The sequence below is a fragment of the Papio anubis genome, chromosome 9 (assembly GCF_008728515.1).
Source record: "Papio anubis isolate 15944 chromosome 9, Panubis1.0, whole genome shotgun sequence".
NCBI classification, from domain to species: Eukaryota; Metazoa; Chordata; class Mammalia; order Primates; family Cercopithecidae; genus Papio; species Papio anubis.
The window spans coordinates 40,719,143-40,741,950 of NC_044984.1; the positions used below are offsets into that span (position 1 = coordinate 40,719,143).

General features: G+C 36.9%; 1 protein-coding gene across 2 annotated transcripts in view; it reads left to right on the forward strand.

Moving 5' to 3' along the window:
• The window catches only part of ARID2 (AT-rich interaction domain 2), a 223,102-nt gene that overhangs the window by 136,411 nt on the left and 63,883 nt on the right, over positions 1 to 22,808 (forward strand). For both annotated transcript variants that reach the window (XR_004176049.1, XM_031650430.1), the window contains exon 16: positions 4,385 to 4,533. Coding sequence is in view for 1 of the 2 variants with exons in the window: in XM_031650430.1 (XP_031506290.1) it covers positions 4,385 to 4,533 (149 nt within the window). In the remaining variant the exon portion in view is untranslated. The remainder of the gene's footprint in view (positions 1 to 4,384; positions 4,534 to 22,808) is intronic.

Consider the following 22,808-nt stretch of genomic DNA (forward strand, 5'->3'; position numbering starts at 1 on the left):
GTTAGACCTTGATTTAATACCATTTTATTCACTATTTGAATTGGTAGCTTAAAGGAGTGGACAAAATAGAGGATTTTAATTGTGATTTTTTTTGGAGAAACCTTGTTATTTTACAATTTCAAGGGATCTAGGGATGTTAAGGAAGTACTTGCACCCTGATAAGGGATTTCCAGAGTTGCAGAATGCCCAGGGCTGCAAAGAGCACAGGGAAGTGTCCCTGCCAAGAAGGAGCAACAATTAATCCTTTCTAATGCCATTATAATTCATATTTTTCTTCTCAGTTTTGTTTCTTCCAACCTCCATTAATCAGCTATATTAATTTTATTACAGAAAAAATAGCAACAAGTAAAAAGAATCTATGTGAAAGTAAATTATATGCTCATTGATTTTATATTTAGTATTTAGCTGGGCAGTTTATATAAATATAAAATAAACTGTAACTACTTCAAGGCACATTTCTTTATTGGTAACTGCTAATTTCAAATGTAATACCTGCAAGTTGAAGCACAATTTATAGAATACTATTTCCAGAAGCCCTGCCCTGTTCCACTGTTCATGAATTGGTATCTGTTGGAAACATATTTGCTAAATGGCATATTAAAAATAAAAAAGAATTTACAAAATGAAAGAAACTTAGATACAAAAGCTTAACATAAGACTTTTTTTTTTTTTCAGGATCATACAAAATACGTGTTGAACATAATCTGTTAATTATCTGTTAATCTCATAATGTGATAACATGCCAAATTCTTATACATAAAAATAGTTTAAGGATGTACATATTTAAGATATTTAACATATGCCTCGCCTCAATTCAGAGTGTAAATCATTCCTAATAATGGCACTGTGTAACATGGAATATTGGTATCTTACTGGTAAAGAGGTTGAGAAAGTTATTCAACCCATCAGAAAACAGATTGGTAGCCTCAGGGGGCCAGCATTTAGTTGTAGCCATAAAAGAACAGTTTAGCAAGAGCCAGAAGAATATCATTTATGTTTTTCTAAGAGTACTGCCACTCAGATTTGTAGACCAGTAGCACATTATAAAAACTAAGGAAAATATTACATAACTTTTTTGTTGGTATTTTAATGTATTCTTATAAAGCAGTGTTGGGATGTATTGATGATCTAAATTTATACTTAATAAGAGGAAAAAACTTGGTAATTTAAGAAAATGAGGATATGTTAGAACCGAAAGGGTCTCTGATATTATCTTGGCCAAAACTCCTACTTTTAAGAGTTGAAGTGAATTGCCCACATTCACAAAAATCTTCTTTTCCAGTGATTTCTATTACTGTCTTAATTCTCTTATCTGAAGACTGACACATTTAGCTAAATGCATCTCTCTCTCTCTCTCTCTCTCTCTCTCTCTTTTTAAATACAGACCCTTGCTCTGTTGCCTAGGCTGGAGCGCAGTGGCTCACTCTTGGCGCACTGTAACCTCTGCCCCTTGGGCTTAAGCAATCCTCCTGCTTCAGCCTCACGAGTAGCTAGCGCTACAGGTGCACACTACCACACCTGCCTGATTTTTGTATTTTCTGTAGATTCAAGGTTTTGCCATGTTGCCCAGGCTAGTCTCAAACTCCTGGGCTCAAGTGATCCTTCTGCCTTGGCCTCCCAAAGTGCTGGGATTATAGGCATGAGCCACTGTGCCTGGCCTAGCTAGAGGTGTCTCTTTTATATCACATTCAGAGTAAATATAATTCTTGTTCCTTACGAGGGTTTGAAAGTGTCTTTCCTTCTCACCTCTTCTTTAGAATACTCTTTCCCAGTTTCTTCACCATCCTATTTATCTCAACCATAGAAGATACAGCTACTCAGGAAGCTGAGGTGGGAAGATTGCATGAGCCCACGTGTTCAAGGCTGCAGTGAACTGTGATCACGCCATTGTACTCCAGCCTGGGTGACAGAGCAAAACCCTACCAAAAAAAAAAAAAAATAGAAACTTTCCCCTTATACTTTCCTTGTTCTTTAACCCCTCCTCCCATGCCACTTTCTCACCATCAGAGTTCTATGGCTTTTAGAATTTGCAGGTGAATGGTTTTCAGATTTATTTTTCCAACATTAACTTCTATTGATTGACATTTTTAGTTGGTTCATCTGTCATTATTCCCAAACTAAACTGATCATCTTTCCTTCAAAATATGGTTTCCTATTATTGCCATTTATTGAGACTCTCAAGCTAGGCTTTTCTTTTATAGTTTCTCTAGTCTTCCCATCATCTCATAAGTTAGTTTTTATTACTTACACTTTACAAATGAGAAAACTGAGGATTAGAGAGGTTAAGTTGGTAGCCCAAGATCACATGGTTAGTTAAAAACGAGATTGAAAATGTGAGTCCTGATCTGTCAAGCTGGAAGGTCCTCATCCTATTTGTGATGTCTGTACTGTCCTAAAATGTTTTTGGTGCATGCGTATATTTTTTCGTTATAAAATCTTAAGAGTGGGAACCTATTATAGAAATGTCAGTCTTGAAGTAGATTTTTCCCTCAGAGTTTAGAACTCCGAAGTTCTTACAACTTCCCATTTCTGACAACTTTGTCTTTCAACATGTTATTCTCTTTCTTCTTTCATTTGTATGTCATAGTAGCCTTGTATGTTTGTGATTTATCTGTTTTTTTCTAAAGAAAATTACTGTGGCTTTTAATCTGAGTTCTCAGCAATTTTAGCTTACTGCTTTCCCACCTATTCCCAGTACAGTCATGTGCTACTTAAGGACATTTTTGTCAAGGATGGACCACATAATACAACGATAGTCTCATAAGATTATAATATCTTATTTTCACTGTACCTTTTCTATGATACACAAATACTTAACCATTGTGCTACAGTTGCCTATAGTATTTGGTACAATAACATGCTATACAGATTTTTAGCCTAGGAGCAATAGGGTATTGCATATAGCCTAGGTATGTAATAGGCTATATCATCTAGGTTTGTGGAAGTACACTGTATAGCATTCACAGAACAATGAAATAGGTCACCTGACGGCCCACTTCTCAAACGTATTTGTGTCATTAAGTGATGCACGACTGCATTACCTTATAAATGAACAAGTATATTCAATGTTTTCCCAGAGTTTTAATTTACTGCCTTTAAGCAGTTCTTCAGAAATGATGTACCACCATTTCTATAAGAAATTTAACATTACTTTTTCCGTTTGTGGTATTTCAAGAAAATATATTGCCTAAATTTGATTTAAGATACATTGTAATTATTAGTGTTTTTTCCAAGAGAAAGGGATGGGATCTAAAAGAAAAAAAAAATACAGGATATATTTAAAAGACTTTATGCCTGCAATTAGAATTATTATTATTATGTTTTCTTTTGAGACGAAGTCTCTCATCTTTCACCCAGGCTGGAGTGAAGTGGAGCAATCTCAGCTCACTGCAACCTCTGCCTCTTGGGTTCAAGTGATTCTCTTGCCTCAGCCTCTCAAGTAGCTGGGATTATAGATGCCTGCCACTATGCCTAGCTAATTTTGGTTTTTAGTAGAGATGGGGTTTCGCCATGTTGGCCAGGTTGGTCACGAACACCTGACCTCAGGTGATCCACTCCCCCGGGCCTCCCCAAGTGCTAGGATTACAGGCATGAACCATCGTGCCCAGCCTGGAATTCTTATGTAAATAACAAAAGATATAATTAGACTGGGGGCTGGGTGTGGCAGCTCATACCTGTAATGCCAGCGCTTTGGGAGGCCAAAAGGGGAGGATGACTTGAGGCCAGTAATTTGAGATTATAGTGAGCTATGATTATGCCTCTGTAACCCACCTAGGCAACAGAACAAGACCAACCCTGTCTCTAAAAATAACAAAAAATACATAATTGAGCAACTTCAAAATCTAAAATTGTTAAGCAGCTTACTGCAAATTAGTTAATATCATATTTTATACATATGGTTACATCATTTTTTGCTATCTAAAATTTTCATTGCTTTTTACCATATTGTTTCACATTATATTCTTTAGAAAATCTAAAAGGAAACATAAAAAAAGTAGTAATTTACAGTTGATCTGTTCTTGTGAAGAATTCACATAAGTAAATCCAATGGGTACATTTATAGTATATTTATTTCTCATTTAAATCTACAATTGTATTGTTTCATCCTAAAAATCTACAATTGTATTGTTTCATCCTACAAATAGTGGTAATAACAATGTGGTATTGCTGTTGTGGTTTTATATTAAATAAAATAATCAAACTTTCTAAATATTTCTATAAATATAATTTTCTTAAAGATTTTTAAAGGTAATCATAAACAAAATTATAAAAAGTAAATTTTATGGTAGAAATGCATAACTTAATGTAATCAAATTTATAAGACTATAAAATATGAAATTTTTCAGTGTCATGTCACAAACTCTGCATTTGTTCTTTTTCACAGAACACTCCTATGCCACCTTCACCAGCTGTACAAGTGCAGGGCCAGCCTAACAGTTCTCAGCCTTCTCCATTCAGTGGATCCAGTCAGCCTGGAGATCCAATGAGAAAACCTGGACAGAACTTCATGTGTCTGTGGCAGTCTTGTAAAAAGTAAATGGCAATTTTATTTGATATATAAAAGTATTCTTTGTTTTGGAATGCTTTTATATTTAAGTTTCTGTCATCTATAGTTCATGAAAATTTTCCTTTAGAACCACCAACTTTTAGCAAAACTGTAAGAGTTACATAAATGTAACTCTTTAGTAGGTTTTTGTTTGTTTTTCTTTTCAACAAAAAAATTAAATGTAACTCTTACATTTATGATCCATTATATGGACCTAAACTAAGAAATTTATATGTAAGTAATGGAAAGAACTTCATTGCTTAATGGTACGTTGTAGAGAATGTGGTTCAGTATTTGTTTTCAGTAAAGAAAATCCATTAAGAATTTGATTATATATTTGGCTGTTAAAAAAAAAATTTTAAGTGGCTTCAACTTAGCGGCAGCTATAGTATTTCTATATAGTAGAAACTTAGAAGTAATAATGTGCTAGAAAGAGAATGATTTTTTGAATTTGAGTTTGGGGTGTATACCTATGAAAATTATTTTTAAAGCCATACCAGCTTACAGTTTAATTAAGATGAACTTCTGAAATAAACCTTTCTTAGACTTGAAGGAAAACTTGAAAAGAATGTTGGTTAAAATGAAAGTCTTAATTCTTTGATAGTACTCAGGTAAGACCCTTTGCCTTGAGTCATTTTTTTAGAGGTCTAGGACTAATTTTTTTTGAGACAGTCTCGCTCTGTTGTCAGGCTAGAGTGCAGTGGCGCTGTCTCCGCTAACTGCAACCTCTGTCTCCTGGGTTCAAGCAATTCTTTTGCCTCAGCCTCTTGAGTAGCTGAGATTACAGGCATGTGCCACCATCCCTGGCTAATTTTTATCTTTTTTTCACCATGCTGGCCAGGCTGGTCTCGAACTCCTGACCTCCAGTGATCCCTCTGGCCTCGGCCTCCCAAAGTGCTGGCACTACAAGTATAAGCTACTAAGCCCTGCCAGCATTTGTCTCAATAGACATAATACCGTTCATTTTTTAGATATCAAAGATTCCATTTCACTCTTCATAATTGATAGCAGAAATTACCATAGCTTTTACAATCTATATTTGCTATTCATATTTTTGTGATATAGATATTATACTTTATTGTAAACTTCATGTACAGATTTTTTGTATGATTATGGCTGCCTGTGTAGCCTAGGGATTATTAATAGTATGCAAAGTATCTATAGGACAGCAATGATCAAACTTTAACTCTCAACTCAATAGTGGGACTGTGGATCATTTTAGTAGGTTTTTGTTTGTTTTCCTTTTCAACAAAAAAATTAAATATATCATAGTTCACCATGTTAGTGAGGGTAAATATTGTTTTCAGTTACATATATGTGACCTATATATGTGTACTTGATCATAGTATAAAATCTGTTTGTCAAAAAAATTCTTTAAAAATTTGTCCTTTAGGTTGTTTCTCATTATTTCCTTCATTCATTTAATTTGACCATCTCTTTCTTTTTAGTGTATGTTTGTAAGTTAATTTGAAACTTTCTTCACTGCATGCCAATTTTACTCTCCATTTGTCTTGAGATTTTTGTTTTTTTCATGATAAATAGTAGTTGATGGAATGGGTAGTGTGCTAAAGGTGTTCGTTAACTTTTCAAAAAGTTTACGAAGCTTGTGGCAGTGCTGCATGCCCCAGGTGTCCAGGAAGGCTGAGGCAGGAGGATCATTTTAACCTAGGAATTCGAGTCTAGCTTGGGCAACATGGTGAGACCTCATGTCTAAAAAGATAAAAAATAGAGAAGTTTAAGAATAACTGCTTTAGGTGAAGTGTTTAGGTTACTTCAAGATAAGTTGCTGGAAGAGTTAATGAACCTAGATGTCTGACAGTTTCCCATCTTGTAAATCAGCGTTACATAATTTGATGATTTACCTTTTTCTTGCTAGTCTTTTCTGAACAAGACAGATTAAACAGGGCTTCTTAGAGCATGCCATTTTTTTAAAGCCATAGCTTTTCACTACTGCATGGCTAATTAGTTTTAGTCTGCAAATATTTATTAAGCATCCTCTAGGAGGGTGCATGGGTCAGAAGATAAAAATACAAAAATCACTCCCAGTCCTAAGGGACACAGACCCAAAAAACAAATAAATTACAGTATAAATAAGTACTGTAAAAAAGATAGTTTCATAGTGCTGTTTGCAACATATTGGACAGTTTAACTTTGGGATGGTTGGAGAGTTTTACTACAAGCATTACATTTAGTTGAGTCTTAAAGAATGAGTAGGAATTTGTCATGCTAAAATAAACCTGTCAGAATGTTAAGAGCAAGCACAGGAGTATAAAAGGACCTTGTATGTCCAGGAAACTGTGAGAAGTTAGAATACTACAAGCATAAGGGCATGAAAAGAGAAATGGCTCTTATTCATATTTAGTTCCAATTCCGAGTAGAAACATATATCTGACAGCCGTTGGCCACTAAGTGGCTGTTCTAATTTCTTTAATATCACATCAAAAATACTAGTACAGAACTTTTATGCTGGGCATGGTGGTTTGAGCCTGTAATGCCAGCTACTTGGGATGCTGAAAACTGGAGAATCTCTTGAGCCCAGAACTTCAAGGCTACGGTGAGCTATGATTGCGTCAATGCACTCCATCCTGGGTTATAAAGTAAGATACTCTTTTTAAAAAACAAAAACAACTTTCTTTGTTTCCATCAGATTTAAAGCTAAAATTATTTTCTGCACATATATATTATTGTAAAATGCTTTGTATTTAAAGTTGAAATAGCTACATGCTCTCTTCCTTTTAAGGACTTAAAAGTGACTTTGAGTATACATTTAACCTGTTTTTAGTTCTGTATTAGCACCACACTTTACATAGTCTTTTTGTATCTATAATTCTCCTTTTTTTTTCTTTTTTGTTTTTGTTTTTTGAGACAGGGTCTCACTATGTCACCCAGGCTGCAATGCAGTGGTGCTGTCTTGATCTTGGCTCACTGCAACCTCTGTCTTCTGAGCTCAAGCCATCCTCCCACCTCAGCCTCCCAAGTGACTGAGACTACAGGTGCATGTTGCCATACTAAGCTAATTTTTGCATTTTTTATAGAGACAGGGTTTTGCCTTGTTGCCAAGGCTGTTCTCGAACTCCTGAACTCAAGTGATCTGCCCACCTCAGCCTCCCAAAGTGCTGGGATTACAGGCATGAGCCATAATTCTCCTTTTAGATGTACAATATAGATTGTTTTCAGTAAGTCCCACTCCCTCTTATATCATCACATATTGATGCTTGGTTTTTTAATCTGTAAGCATTTATCTCTAAAAGTTAGGGACCTCACTCTTTAGATATAAATACTGTACCACCACCACCACCATACTCCTACAGAAAAAAATTAATTCCCTTTAATATTATGATTTCTTATATCCTGTCAGTGTTTACATTTCTCCGGTGGCCTTTTTAGAGTTTGAATTGGAATCTAAGGTTCAAACATTGCCTCTGGTTGATAAGTCTTAAATCTCTTTTAATCTGTTAGATTACCCCTCCATCCCTCTTAATTTTTTTTTTTCTTTGCAAGTTTTTGTTGGGGAAAAAAAAAAACAGTTTAATTTGTCCTATAGAGCATTACAGTCTGGATTTTCCTGATATTGTTTAGCGTGTTACTCTGACCTTGTATTTTCTGTGCATTGATAGTTTGGACCAAATATCTGATCAAGTTCTGGTTTCACTATTTGAAGACCACTTCAGAAATGAAATTGTGTACTTCCATCAGGAATATGTAATATCTTCTTGTCTCTTTTTGTGATGTAAACAGCCTTTAAGGATCATTGTTCAGAACATTATTTCATTAAGGTTTGTAAAATATAAAGGACCCCCTTTTATTAGTCATTTGCCTTCTTTGAGGAATATTTCCTACAGGAAAGGCAAGATAGATGCTTGGATATTTCCCTTATTTACCAGTTTTCAAAATAATGAGTTGCTCACTATCGCTCTGCACAAAGTTACCATGAGGTTTGGTTTTTGTTTATTTTGTTTGTAGTATTACTATGAGCCAACAGGAATTTAAACGTATTTGAGGTATTTCAGTCAATTGAGGTTATTGTATCCTTCTTGGTATACAAATTGTGCTATTTTTGGTCAGTGAAAGTCTTTTCAAGTGGATTTCCCAAGTCCTTTGGTTGTGACCTTAATGTAAGTATTTGATAGTTTCCCTGCTCTCTGATAGGCAAGATAGTCTGTGTGTTTCTACTGATTCTTGGAATTTAGATTAAGTACAACAAGGTTTTTACTTTGTTTTATCATTTTCACACCTGTATCTTCTTTCTCCCACACCAAAAATCCCATTTCTCAATATTGTTAAGAATTTATTCTTTGTCCTATGTCATACTCCAAAAAAAAAATGTCTGCTGTGGTGTAACTTGAAAAAGTTTTTCTCATTTTTTCAGTTAATCATTTGTCTTTTTACTTTACCCTTTGTTTTGCGTTACTTTATTTTTGTCCTAGATGAAGGGTTTTTTTCTTTCAATTAATTTTTCTGTAAACAAATTTATTAGGTTTTTAATTATTGCTTCTGGATCTGGATTATAGTTAGGAAGGCTTTCTCTGTGCCCAAATTGTAGAAGAACCCCCATGTTTTTATTTAGAACTTACGTGATTTTTTAGTTTCCATTTAAATCTTATATTTTGATATTTTTCCCTCTGTCAGTAATCTGGTCTTAAGGAAATTAGGGTAAGTCAGTGACTTTTTTGTTCAATTTGTCACTGTAACTTTCTTTTCTCATACTATAAGAGTAGTTTATTCTAAAAAAAGTAAGAGTCACAGTGGATGTTCTGGGCTTCAGCACTGTCCAGTGGGACAATCCAAATTAGTTTCATCAGGTGCTACTCAAGACTTTTAACAAAAGTGATTCCACAATATTTACATAATTGTTTTTCTCATCTTAAAATTATACTTCTAGCTTTTAAAAAATTTAAATTATAAAAATAGCATTATCGAAAGATAAGCATGGTTGTAATTTTGGTATATATCTTTACAAACCTTTTTCATATACAGCTGTACTATATTGTACATGAAAAGTATACATGTATACTTTGTTTCTTATTTTAAACTATATATGCTGATCTAGAGCTTGCTTCAATAATATATGTAATATTCATATAGAATATATATACACACTTTTTATGTCAATACGTAGATTTACTCATTCTTTGTATTGAATACCAAGAATTCCCTTTTATTGCACTGTCTTTGTTATCTGCATTGGTAAATAGAATTGCTCGTCCTTTTTTTGACAGGATTGCTCTTGAATTATGAGGACACATTTCTTTCCATGAATAAGATGCAATGATCCTGCACTATAGTCTGTTAACTATATCTCATATTAAGGGTATTTGGGATTTTAGTTATTTGCTATTACATATGAACAGAACTGTGGTGAATAATTTTGTTTCTATAGCACATTTTCTACAAGTATTTCAGTAGACTAAAATACGAAACTGGGAATTGCTGAGTCAGGAGATTTACATGTTTTTATTTTTATAGAAATTGACAAATTACCATCCAAAAATGTTAATTTGTAATTCAAATAATAGAATATGAGCTTGTTTCCCGCTACCTAACTACTCAAATCTGAAGGGAAATTTCATCTTTGCTGATCTGATAGCCTCAAAAAGACTGTCAATTTTTATTCTTTTGTTATTTTAAATTTTTAAATAGACTTTATTTTGAGAGCAATTTTAGGTTTACAACAAAATTGAGTGGCAAATACAGAGTATTCGTATATAGCACCTGCCCCACAAATATTAAATCTTTATAGGAATGGTACATTTGTTACAACTGGTTAACCTGTGTTGACACATCATTATCACCCAAAGTCCATAGTTTAAGATTTGCTCTTGACATTGTACATTCTGGGGGTTTTGTTTTGTTGGGTGGTTTTGTGAAATTTGTTGTTGTTGTTGTTGTTTGGAGATGGAGTCTTGCTCCATCACCCAGGCTGGAGTGCAGTGGGGTTATCTCGGCTCACTGCAACCTCTGTCTCCCAAGTTCAAGCGATTCTCTCGCCTCATCCTCCCAAGTAGCTGGGACTACAGGTGCGTGCCACCATGCCCAGCTAATTTTTGTATTTTTAGTGGAGACGTCGTTTCACCATGTTGGCCAGGCTGATCTTGAACTCCTAACCTCGTAGTCTACCCACCTTGGCCTCCCAAAGTGCTGGGATTACAGGCATGAGCCACTGCACCCAGCCTGTTGTTGTTTGTTTTTGAGACAAAGTCTTGTTCTGTCATCCAGGCTAGAGTTTAGTGGGATGATCACAGCTCGCTGTAACTGGGACTTCCTGGGCTCAAGTGATCCCTCCCGCCTCAGCCTCCTGAGTAGCTAGGACTACAGGTGTGACCACCACACCCACCAAATTTTAACTTTTTTGCCTAGCTAATTTTAAAATTTTCTAGGTGCAGTGACTCACGCCTGTAATCCCAACACTTTGGGAGACCGAGATGGGCGGATCATGAGGTCAGGAGATTGAGACCATCCTGGCTAACACAGTGAAACCCCGTCTCTACTAAAAATACAAAAAAGTTAGCTGGGCATGGTGGTGGGCACCTGTGGTCCCAGCTTCTCGGGAGGCTGAGGCAGGAGAATGGCATGAACCCAGGAGGCAGAGCTTGCAGTGAGCCCTGATCACACCACTGCACTCCAGCCTGGGTGACAAAGCAAGACTCCATCTCAAAAACAAAAACAGAAAAAATTCTGTACAGACAGGGTCTTATATGTTGCCTAAGCTGGTTTTGAATTCCTGGTCTTAAACAATCCTCCCACCTTGACTTCACAAAGGGTTGGGATTATAGGCATGAACCACTGCACCTGACTACTACTCTATGGGTTTCGACAAATATTAATATAATAACATGTGTCCACCATTACAGTATACAGAATAGTTTTATTGCCCTAAAAATCTTTTGTATTCTACTTCTTCATCTTACCATTCCCCAGCTCCTGTTTTAATTTTTATTTCAGGTATTGAGTTAAATATTTTGAAATATGATTTTCTTCTGTGAATTATCTACTCGTGTCATTTGCTCATTCTTTATTGCCCTTCCTAAAAATTTGCAATACTTCTCTCTGCATTAAGGATGTCAACTCTTGGGCAGGCGTGGTGGCTCACACCTGTAATCCCAACACTTTGGGAAGCCAAGGGAGGCGGATCACTTGAGGTCAGGAGTTCAAGACCAGCCTGGTCAACATGGCAAAACCCTGTCTGTCTCTACTAAAAATACAAAAATTAGCTGAGCATGGTGGCGGGTGCCTGTAATCCCAGCTACTTGGGTGTCTGAGGCATGGGAATCGCCTGAACCTGGGAGGCAGAGGTTGCAGTAAGCCGAGATTATGCCACTGCACTCCAGCCTGGGTGACAAAGTGAGACTCTGTCTCAAAGGAAAAAAAAGGATGTCATCTGTTTATTATGTGTCTACCCCACGTCTCGAGACTTTAGCCATATTTTGCTACGTAGAATTTAAATCTTAATGGTTTTCATGTCGTGCTTAGAAAGACCTTTTCAACTTTTATATCATAAAATACACATTTTTTGCTTTGTAATACATTAATATTTTTACTTTTTGATTCATTTGTAATTTAGCTCGATGTATAGAGTGAGGTATGAATCTAGCTTAATTATTTTCCAAATGGCTAACTTATTGGCAAGTTCATCTTTCCCTCAGACATTTGTCATATACTAAATTCCTATATATGCTGTGCCTGTTTCTGGATCACTTGTTATCCCCTTGATCTCTGTCCTTATTACACTATCACTTTAAATGTATTTTAACTTTGGATATGGCAGGTTGCCCCTGCTGATTCTTTACAGTTTTTTTGTGATTTATTTGAGCAACTTTTACCTTATACTAGGCACTATGCCAAGTTTTGAAATTAGAGTGATGTATAAATCAGATTTATTTTTCGAAATTGCTAAGAAAGTCATGTTGGGATATGGGTTGCAATTGGTTTTTTTTTTTTTTTAAAGATGGAGTCTCGCGGTGTCACCCAGACTGGAGTGCAGTGGCACGATCTTGGCTCACTGTAACCTTCACCTCCCGGTTTCAAGCGATTCTCCTGCCTCAGCCTGAGTAGCTGGGATTACAGGCACGCACCACCATGCCCAGCTAATTTTTGTATTTTTAGTAGAGACGGGGTTTCACCATATTGGCCAGGCTGGTCTGAAACTCCTGAGCTCGTGATCCGCCTGCCTTGGCCTCCCAAAGCGCTGGGATTACAGGCGTGAGCCACTGCGCCTAGCCACAACTGCTTTTTAATGAACAGAGTTTTTTGTTTATTTTTTGATAGTGGACACTTTTTTTTAGTCTTCCCTTACTGGAAAATGTATCAGCCCATGTCATTACTTTTTTTTTTTTTCAATAGAGTTTCTAGACTTTTCTTCACATCAATTTTGTACTTTATTAAGTTTATTGCTAAGTGGTAGTCTTATATTTAGTTGTTATAAATGATCTCAACTTCCATTATATTTTTCAACTAATAGGTGTTTTCTATATACTTCATATTTTGTCTTACCCAATTATAATGTCTAGGCCAGGTGCGGTGGCTCACGCCTATAATTTCAGCACTTTGGAAGGCCGGGGTAGATGGATCACTTGAGGTCAGGAGTTTGAGAACAGCCTGGCCAATATGGTGAAACCCATCTCTACTAAAAATGCGAACATTAGCCAGGCATAGTGGCGGGTGACTGTAATCCCAGCTAATCGGGAGGCTGACGCAGGAGAATTGCTTAAACCGGAGAGGTGGAGGTTGCAGTGAGCTGAGATCATGCCATAGCATTCTAGCCTGTGTGACAGAGCAAGGCATCACCTCAAAAACAAAACAAAACAAAACAAAATAAAACAAACAAAATATATATATGTCTAATGTTTTCAACACAGTTGCACAATAGTGATAATATTCATCCATATCTTTTTTAAAGCTAATAAACCGGTTTTTGTTTTGTTTTGTTTTTTTGTTTTTCTGAGACGGAGTCTCGTTCTGTCGCGCAGGCTGGAGTGCAGTGGTGCGGTCTCGGCTCATTGCAAGCTCTGCCTCCTGGGTTCACACCATTCTCCTGCCTCAGCCTCCTGAGTAGCTGGGACTACAGGCGCCCACCACCAGGCCCGGCTAATTTTTTTTTTGTATACTTAGTAGAGAACGGGGCTTCACCGTGTTAGCCAGGGTGGTCTTGATCTGACCTCATGATCCGCTCGCCTCGGCCTCCGAGGCGATTACAGACGTAAGCCACCGTGCCCGGCCTAAACTGCATTTTTTAAGAGCAGTTTTAGGTTTATGGAAAAATCGAGCAGATAGAAGAGCTCCCATATTTCCGTCCTACCTGCACACAGTTTCCACTATTATTGGCACCTTGCATTAGTGTGGTACACACGTTATAATTGATGAGCCAATATTGATACACTATTATTAACTAAAGTTCATAGTTTACATTCAGATTCATTCTTTCTGTAGTTCCATGGGTTTTGACAAATGCATAATGTCATGTCTCCAGCATTACAGTAACATACAGAGTACCTTCACTACACTAAAAATCCATTATGCTTTACCTATTTACTCCTCCTCACCCCCTCCCTCACCCCCAATTCCTGGCAGCCGCTGCTTTTTTTACTGTCTCTGTAGTTTTGACTTTTCTGGAATGTAATATAGTTAGAATTATTCAGCAGTATCCTTTTTAATCTGCTTTCTTTCACTTAGTAATATGCACATAAGTTTTCTCCATGTCTTCTTATTGTTGGATAGCTCATTTCTTTTTATTTCTGCATAATATTTTATTATACAGATGTACCATAGTTTACTTATCCATTCATCTATTGAACAATGTCATAGTTGCTTCCAATTATTGGCAGTTTTGAACTAAAGTGTCATAAACATTTATGTGTAACTTTGTGTGGATGTAATTTTTCAACTCATTTGAGCAAAGACCTAGGATTATAATTGCTGGATCATATGATAAAGACTATGTTAAACACTGTAAGAAACTGTGAATCTGTCTTCCAAAGTGTCTGTACTATTTTGTATTCCTACCAGCAGTGAATGAGAATCTTGTTGCTTCATATCTTTGCCAACATTTAGTGTTGTCAGTGTTTTAGATATGAGCCGTTTTGATAGGGGTGTGTGTGTTGGTATATCTGTTGTGTTAATTTCTAGTTCCCTAATAACATATGATGTTGAGCATCTTTTTGTTTATTTACCATATGTATATCTTCTTTGGTGGGTTGTCTATTCAGATATTTAACCCATTTTTAATTTGTTTTTTTGCTGAGAGCTTTTAGCATGAGTAGATAATGGATTATATCAAATGCTTTTCTGCATCTAGTGCTATGATCATATGATTTTTATTTTTTAGCTTGTGAATGTGATGGGTTACTTCAATTTTTTACTTCAACCAGCCTTGTGTGCCTGTAATAAATTTTACTTTGTCATGGTATATATTTCTTTTTTATGCATTGTTTGATACGATTTGCTAATGTTTTTCCTGAGGATGTTCTCCTCTATATTCATGCAAGATTCTGGGATGTAGTTTTCTTGTCATGTCTTTGTCTGATTTTGGTAATAGGGTAATGCCATCCTCATAGAATGAGTTAGAAAGTGTTCCTTTTGCTTCTGTTGTCTGGTAGGGATTGTAGAGAATTGGTATCATTCCTTTCTTTAATTATTTGTTGTGAATTCAGCAGAGAAACCATGTGGTCCTGGTACTTTCTGTTTTGAAGGTTATTAATTATTGATTCAATTTCTTTAATAGTTACAATGTTATTCAGATTATCTGTTGCTCCTTGAGTGAGTTTTGGCAGGTTGTGTCTTTCAGGGAGTTGGTCGATTTCATCTGAGTTACCAAATGTGTGAGCATAGAGATATTTCTGTTTCTTTATTATCATCCTTTTAATGTCCATGGGATTGGTAGTGATGGTCCCTTTTTCATTTCTGATATTAATGATATGTATCTTCTGTTACCTTTTCTTGGTTAGGTTAGCTACAGGTTTATGTATTTTACTGAAATTTTTTCCCCCCAAGAACCAGCTTTTGGATTTGTTAAATTTTTTTCTTTCTGTTGGTTTCCTGTTTTCAGTTTCATTACTTTCTGCTCCTTTTTTTTTTTTTTTCTTCTGCCTGATTTGGGTTTAATGTGCTCTGCTTTGTCTAGTTTCCTAAGGTAGAAGCTTACATTATTATTTTAGATCTTTCTTCTTTTTTAGTATATACATTCAATGCTAAAGCTTTCCCTCTAAGTACTACTTTTACTATATCCAGAAATTATGGTTACGTTGTATTTTCATTTTCCTTTAGTTCGAAATATTGTAAAAATGTGTTACTTAGACTCCAAATGTTTTTGATATTTTCTGACTTTTTGTTATTGATTTCTCTATTAATTTGTTCTCATGCTGCTGTAAGGACATACCTGAGACTGGGTAACTTATAAAGGTTTTAATTGACTCACAGTTTTGCATGGCTGGGAAGGCCTTAGGAAAGCAACAATCATGACAGAAAAGGAAGCAAACACATCCTTCACATGGCAGCAGGAGAGAGAAGTGCCAAGCAAAGGGGGGGAAAGTCCCTTATAAAATCATCAGATCTCGTGAAGACTGACTCACTTTCAGGAGAACAGCAGCATGGGCGTAACCGCATGGGTGGGGACACAGCCAAACCTTGTCGATTTCTATTTAATTCCATTGTGGTTTCAGAGTATACATATGATTTCTATTCTTTTAAATTTGCTAAGGTGTGTTTTATGTCCCAGATTGTGGTCTATCTTGGTGGATGTTCCATGTGAGCTTGAGAAGAATATATTGTTGGATGAAGTATTCAGTAAATATCAATTAGATCCAGTTGATTGATGGTGCTGTTCAATTCAACTATATCCTTACTGATTTTCTGCCTATTGGATCTGTCAATTACTGATAGAGGTATGTTGAAGTCTTCAACTGTAATAGTGGGTTTGGTTCTTTCTCTTTGCAGTTCTGTCAGTGTTTGCCTCACATGTTTTGATGCTTTATATGCAGTGCATATATCTTAAGGATTGCCATGTCTTCTTGGAGAAGATTGTTAGGTTTTCTTTATCACTATGTAATGCCCCTCTTGATCCACGATAATTTTTCTTGCTCTGAAGTCTCCTTTGTCTGAAATAATTATTGCCACTCCAGCTTTCTTTTAATTAGTGTTAATATAGTCTATCTTTCTCCATCCCTTTACTTTTAATCTGTGTCTTTATTTTTAACAATACATAGTTGGGTCTTATTTTATTATCCTTTCTGTCTTTTACTTCGTGTATTTAGATCATTCTCATTTAATGTGATTATCACTATAGTTGCATTGATAGCTATCATATTTGTAAATGCACTTGTTCTTTTTCTGCTGTCCCATTTTTCTGCCTTCTCTGATGTTAGCTGAACACTTTTTATGTTGCCATTTTCTCCCCTTTCTTCAGATATCAATCATATTTCTTTAAATTTTTCATTTGTGGTTATTTTAGAGTTTGCAGTATACATTTATAGTTAATCTAAGATGACTTTCAAATAATAGTACAGGCATACCTCAGATATATTGCATGTTTGGTTCCAGATCACCACAAGAAGGCAAATATCACAATAAAGCAAGTCACATAAATGTTTTTGTTTCTTAGTGCATTTAAAAGTTATGTTTACACTATACTGGAGTTAATTAAGTGTGCAATAACATTTCGTCTAAAAAAACAGGGTACATACCTTAATTAAAAATACTTTACTGCTAAAAATGCTGATGATCATTTGAACCTTTAGCAAGTCATCATCTGTTTGCTGGTGAAAGGTTTTGCCTTGATGTTGATGGCTGCTGACTGATCGTGATAGTGGTTGCTAAAGATTGGGGTAGTCATGTCAATTTCTTAAAGTAATGAAGTTTGCCACATTACTGGACTCTTCCTTTCACAGAAGATTTCTCTGTAGCATGAGATGCTGCTTGATACCGTTTTACCCATAGTAGAACTTCTTTCAAAATTGGAGTCAAGCAGCAGTGCATTCCTGTACTCCCAGCTATTTCGGACATTGAGCAAGGAGGATTGCTTGAGTCCAAGAGTTCTGGGCTGTAGTGCACTACACTGATTGGTTGTCTGCACTAAGTTCGGCATCAGTATGGTGACTTCCTGGGAGTGGGGACCACCAGGTTGCCTAAGAAAGGGTGAACCAGCCCAGGTCAGAAATGGAGCAAGTCGAAACTCCCATGCTGATCAGTAGTGGGTAGTGCCTGTGAATAGCCACTGCACACCAGCCTGGACAATTTAGCAAGACCCTATCTCTTAAAAAATAAAAATAAAAAGATTGAGTCAGTCTTCTCAAAGCCTGCTGCTGTGTTATCAACTAAGTTTATGTAATATTCTGAAGCCTTTGCTATCATTTCAACTGTGTTCACAGCATCTTCACCAGGAGTAGATTCTACCCTGAGAAACCACTTTATTTGTTCATCCCTAAGAAGCAACTCCTCATCCATTCAAATTTTATCATAAGATTGTAGCAATTCAGTTACATCTTTAGGCTCTGCTTCTAGTTCTCTTGCTATTTCTATCGTATTTGCTGTTACTTCCTCCACTGAGGCCTTGAATCCTCAAAGTCATCCATGAGAATTGGAATCAACTTCTTTCATATACCTGCTACTGTTCATATTTTGACCTCCTCCCATGAATTACAAATGTTCTTAGTGGCAGCTAGCATTAGAGAATCCTTTGCAGAAGATTTTCATTTTACTTTGCCAGATCTGTCCATGGAATTACCATCTATAGCAGCTATAGCCTTAAGTAACAGGAGTTGAAAGTTGAGGCCAGGCACAGTGGCTGATGCCTGTAATCTGAACACTTTGGAAGGCCAAAGCAGGAAGATGACTTGAGCCCAGGAGTTCAAGACGAGGCTGGGCAATATAGCAAAACCTTGTCTCTACAAAAAAATTAAAAAATAGGTGGTCATGGTGGCCCTTGCCTGTAGTCCCAGTTACTCAGGAGGTTTTGGTGGAAGGATCGTTTGAGCCCAGGAGGCGGAGTTTGCAGTGAGCTGAGATGTGCCACTGCACTCCAACCTCAGCAACAGAGTGAGACCCTGTCTCAAAAAAATACAAAATAGTTGAAGTGACTCCTTGTTCCATGAGCTGCAGAATGGATGTTGTGTTAGCAGCATGAAAACAACATTCATATCCTTGTACAGCTCCATCAGAGCTCTTGGGCAATTAGGTACATTGTCAGTGAGTGGTACTGTTTTGAAATAAATCTTTTCATCAGAGTGGTAAGTTTCAATAGTGGGCTTAAAATATTCAGTAAACCATGCTGTAAACAAATGTGCTATCATCTAGGCTTTGATGTTGCACAGGCAATGTAGATTTAGATAATTCTCAAGAATCCTCAGATTTTCAGAATGATCAATGAGCATTGACTTCAACTTAAAGTCACCAGCTGCATTAGCTGCTAATGAGAGTCAGCCTTTCTTAGAATCTTAGAAACTCTGAAGCCAGGCATTGACTTTTCCTCTCTAGCTATGAAAGTCCTAGACCTAGATACCATCTTCTTCCAGTAGAAAGCTGTTTGATCTTTATTGAAAATCTGTTGTTTAGAGTAGCATTCTTTATCAATGATGTTAGCTAGGTCTTCTGGATAACTTGCTGCAACTTCTGCATCAGGACTTGCTTTACCTTGCACTTTCATGTTATGGAGATGGCTTCTTTCCTTAAACCTCATGAAGCAACCTCTGCTGGCTTCAAACTTTTCTTCTGCAACTTCCCCATCTCTCTCAACCTATTCATAGAATTTAAGAGAGTTTAGGGCCTTGCTCTGGATTAGGCTTTGGCTTAATGGAACGTCTTGACTGGTTTGATATTCTATCCAGACCTCCACAACTGTCTCCATATCAGCAAGACTGTTTCACTTACCTAACATTTGGGTGTTCAATTGAGAATTACTTTTATTTTCCATGGAGAACTTTTCCTTTACATTCACAGCTTGGCTGTTTGGTGCAAGAGGCATAGCTTTTAGCCTTTCTCAGCTTTGCCATACCTTTCTCACTAAATTTAATCATTTCTAGCTTTTAATTTAAAGTGAGAGACATATGACTCTTCCTTTCACTTGAACACCGAGAGGCCATTGTGGGGTTATTAATTAGTCTAATTTCAATATTGTTGAATGGTGTCTCAGGGAGCCCTAAGGATGGGGAGAGAGATGAGGGTAACAGCCAGTCGGTGGAATACTCAAAAGACACATAGCATTTGGCCGGCCACAGTGGCTCACACCTGTAATCCCAGCACTTTGGGAGGCCGAGGCAGGCGGATCATGGGTTCAGGAGATCGAGACCATCCTGGCTAACACGGTGAAGCCCCATTCTCTACTGAAAGTACAAAAAAAAATTAGCCGGGCCTGGTGGTGGGCGCCTGTAGTCCCAGCTACTCAGGAGGCTGAGGCAGGAGAATGGTGTGAACCTGGGAGGCAGAGCTTGCCATGAGCCGAGATCGCACCACTGCACTCCAGAGCAAGACTCCATCTCAAAAAAAAAAAAAGTATCTACAGAGCATAATAAAGCAACATGGAATAAAATGGGATGTAGTACCTGTGTACTGCTATACAGGTACTGGTCCGTGGCCTGTTAGGAACCAGGCTGCACAGCAGGAGGTGAGGCTTGGGCAAAAAAGTGAAGCTTCATCTGTATTTACAGCCACTCCCTATTGATTGCATTACCACCTAAGCTCTGCTGCCTGTTAGATCAGTGGCGGCACTGGATTCTCATAGGAGCACAAGCCCTACTGTGAACTATGCATTTGAGAGATCTAAGTTGCATGCTCCTTATGAGAACCTAATGCCTGATGATCTATCACTTCTCCCATCACCCCCAGATGGGACTGTCTAGCTGCTGGAAAACAAGTACAGGGCTCCCATTGATTCAACATTATGGTGAGTTGTATAATTATTTCATTATATAGTACAATGAATAATGGAAATAAAGTGCACAATAAATGTATTGCACTTGAATCATCCCAAAACCATCCCCCCAACCCTTGGTCCATGGAAAAATTGTCTTCCATGAAAGTAGTCCCTGGTACCAAAAAGGTTGGGGACCGTTGCCTTACACTGTGTCCTTTACATGCTGTCACTCATTTCACTTATCTATAAACTATAATCACCAGATATACTATTGCTATTTTTTTATTTATCTGTTAGATTAAAAGCAAGAAAAATAATTTACTTCTATTGATTTCTTCTCTAACACTCTTCCTTACTCTATGTAAATTCAAGTTTTGATCTCTATATTTTCCTTCTCTGAAGATCTCCTCTTAACATTTCTTGTGAAGCCGGTCTCCTGGTGCATATGGCCTCAGTTTTTGTTGGTCTGAGAAAGTCTATTTCTCCTTGACTTTTGAAGAGTGATTTTACTGGATACAAAATTCTAGGTTAATGGATGTTTATCTTTCAACAATTTAAATATCTCATTCCACTCTTCTTGTTTGCGTTATTCCTAAAGAGACATCAGTGTATTCTTGTCCTTCCATTAGTAAGTTGGTTTTTTCCCTCTTATTTCTGTCAGGGTTTTTTTCTTTGTCTTTGGTTTTTGGAAGTTTGAATATGATATGGCTAGGTGTTGATTTTTTAATATTTATCTTGTTTAGTGTTGTCTGTGTTTCCTGGATCTGTGATTTCTTCTTGTGTGACATTAGTTTTAGAAAATTCTCACTTCATTCTTATACTTCAAATATTTTTTGTGTTCTTTCTCTTTTTCTTCTTTTTATGGTATTCCCACTGCATATATTTGCAGTTTTTGTTATCGTCCCACAGTCCTTGAATATTCTGTTTGTTTCCTTTATTCTTTGTTCCCTTTGCTTTTCAGTTTGGGAAGTTCCTGTCGACATATCTCACATCTTCAAGTCCACTGATTCTTTCCTTGTCTGTATCCAGTCTGTTGATGAGTCTATGAAAGACATTGTTTATGTCTGTTAGTTTTTTTCTTATTTCTAGCATTTTCTTTTTATTCTTAGCATCTCATCTCTGCTCACATTATCCATTTGTTCTTGATATTCACTTTTTCCATTAGTCTTAGCATATTTATTATAATTATTTTAAATTCTCAGTCTGAAAATGTCAAAATTTGTGTGATATCTGAGTCTGGTTCTAATGTTAGCTTTGCCTCTTCTTCTGACTCTGTGTGTGTGTGTGTAGGGGGGGTTGTTTGTTTTTTTACTTTTGGCATGACTTATAAGTTTTTGTTGAAAGTCAGGATGTTTCAGTTAAGCATCTGAGGTAAATAGCCTTTGGCGTGAGGTTTTATGTTTTTCTAGCTAGAAGTTAGGCCATGTTTAATGTTTGCTATAGCTATAGGTGTCAGAAGCTTCAATATTCCCTGGTGTCCTTTTTTTTCTTCCTTTGTTGTTGTTGAATTTTTTTTAGAAACTCCTTTTTAAATATAGCCTGTAGCTTGTAGCTCTCTCAGTTCTAATACACTGTTATACCATACTGGAAACCTGCTGATATGGTGGTAAGGTAATGGGGAGGTGAAATATTCTATAATCTTATGATTAAATCTCACTTTAAAAAAGTGGGCCTTCATCTAAGGGCTGCGACTTTGGTAAGTTTCTCAGCCTTTATTTTTTTTCTACTGTGTAAGACGAAAAGTCTAGGGAGGGCCCTTGTTTTCTTTTTTTTGAGAGGGAGTCTCGCTCTGTCGCCCAGGCTGGAGTGCAGTGGCGTGATCTCGGCTCACTGCAAGCTCTGCCTCGAGAGGGCCCATGTTTTCTAATTGCTTTTCCTGTAAGTCAGATAAGGCTCTGCTAAGTCAGATAAGGCTCATGAGACAGACCTTTGTAAGGCAAAAAGAACACTCTGGGCATATTAGAAACGGTTACTTACCCTCTTCCATTCCTGGAAGCAGGGAGGAAGTTTTTTTCAGTCTTCACTGTGAGATACTGGTCTCTGAAGGAAATTCACACAAAAGTATGGGTTCTCCCCAGAGACTGACCTCCCACCCCAAGAGGTTTTTAATTCTGAAGATTAGCAGTTTGTCAATTGCTGTTTAAGGGTTCCTGCAAGTTACTGGCTCCAGCTAGAAGGGCTGATTCTCTGTATTCAAGGGTCTCTCCAGCTTTCAGAGTGGTAGATTGCCCTGTGACTTCGGTTCTCTGATAGATCCAGGAGGAGTTGTAAATTTTCAGTTTGTTCATCTTATTTCTTGTCGTGAGGATGGTACTGATTGATGACTTGCAGCTTTTTACGTGTCTGAAAGGAAACTAGAAGTCCTCATCCTTGTTTATCATCATTAAGCACAATGTTGACTATTAGTTTATCCTTGAAATGTAT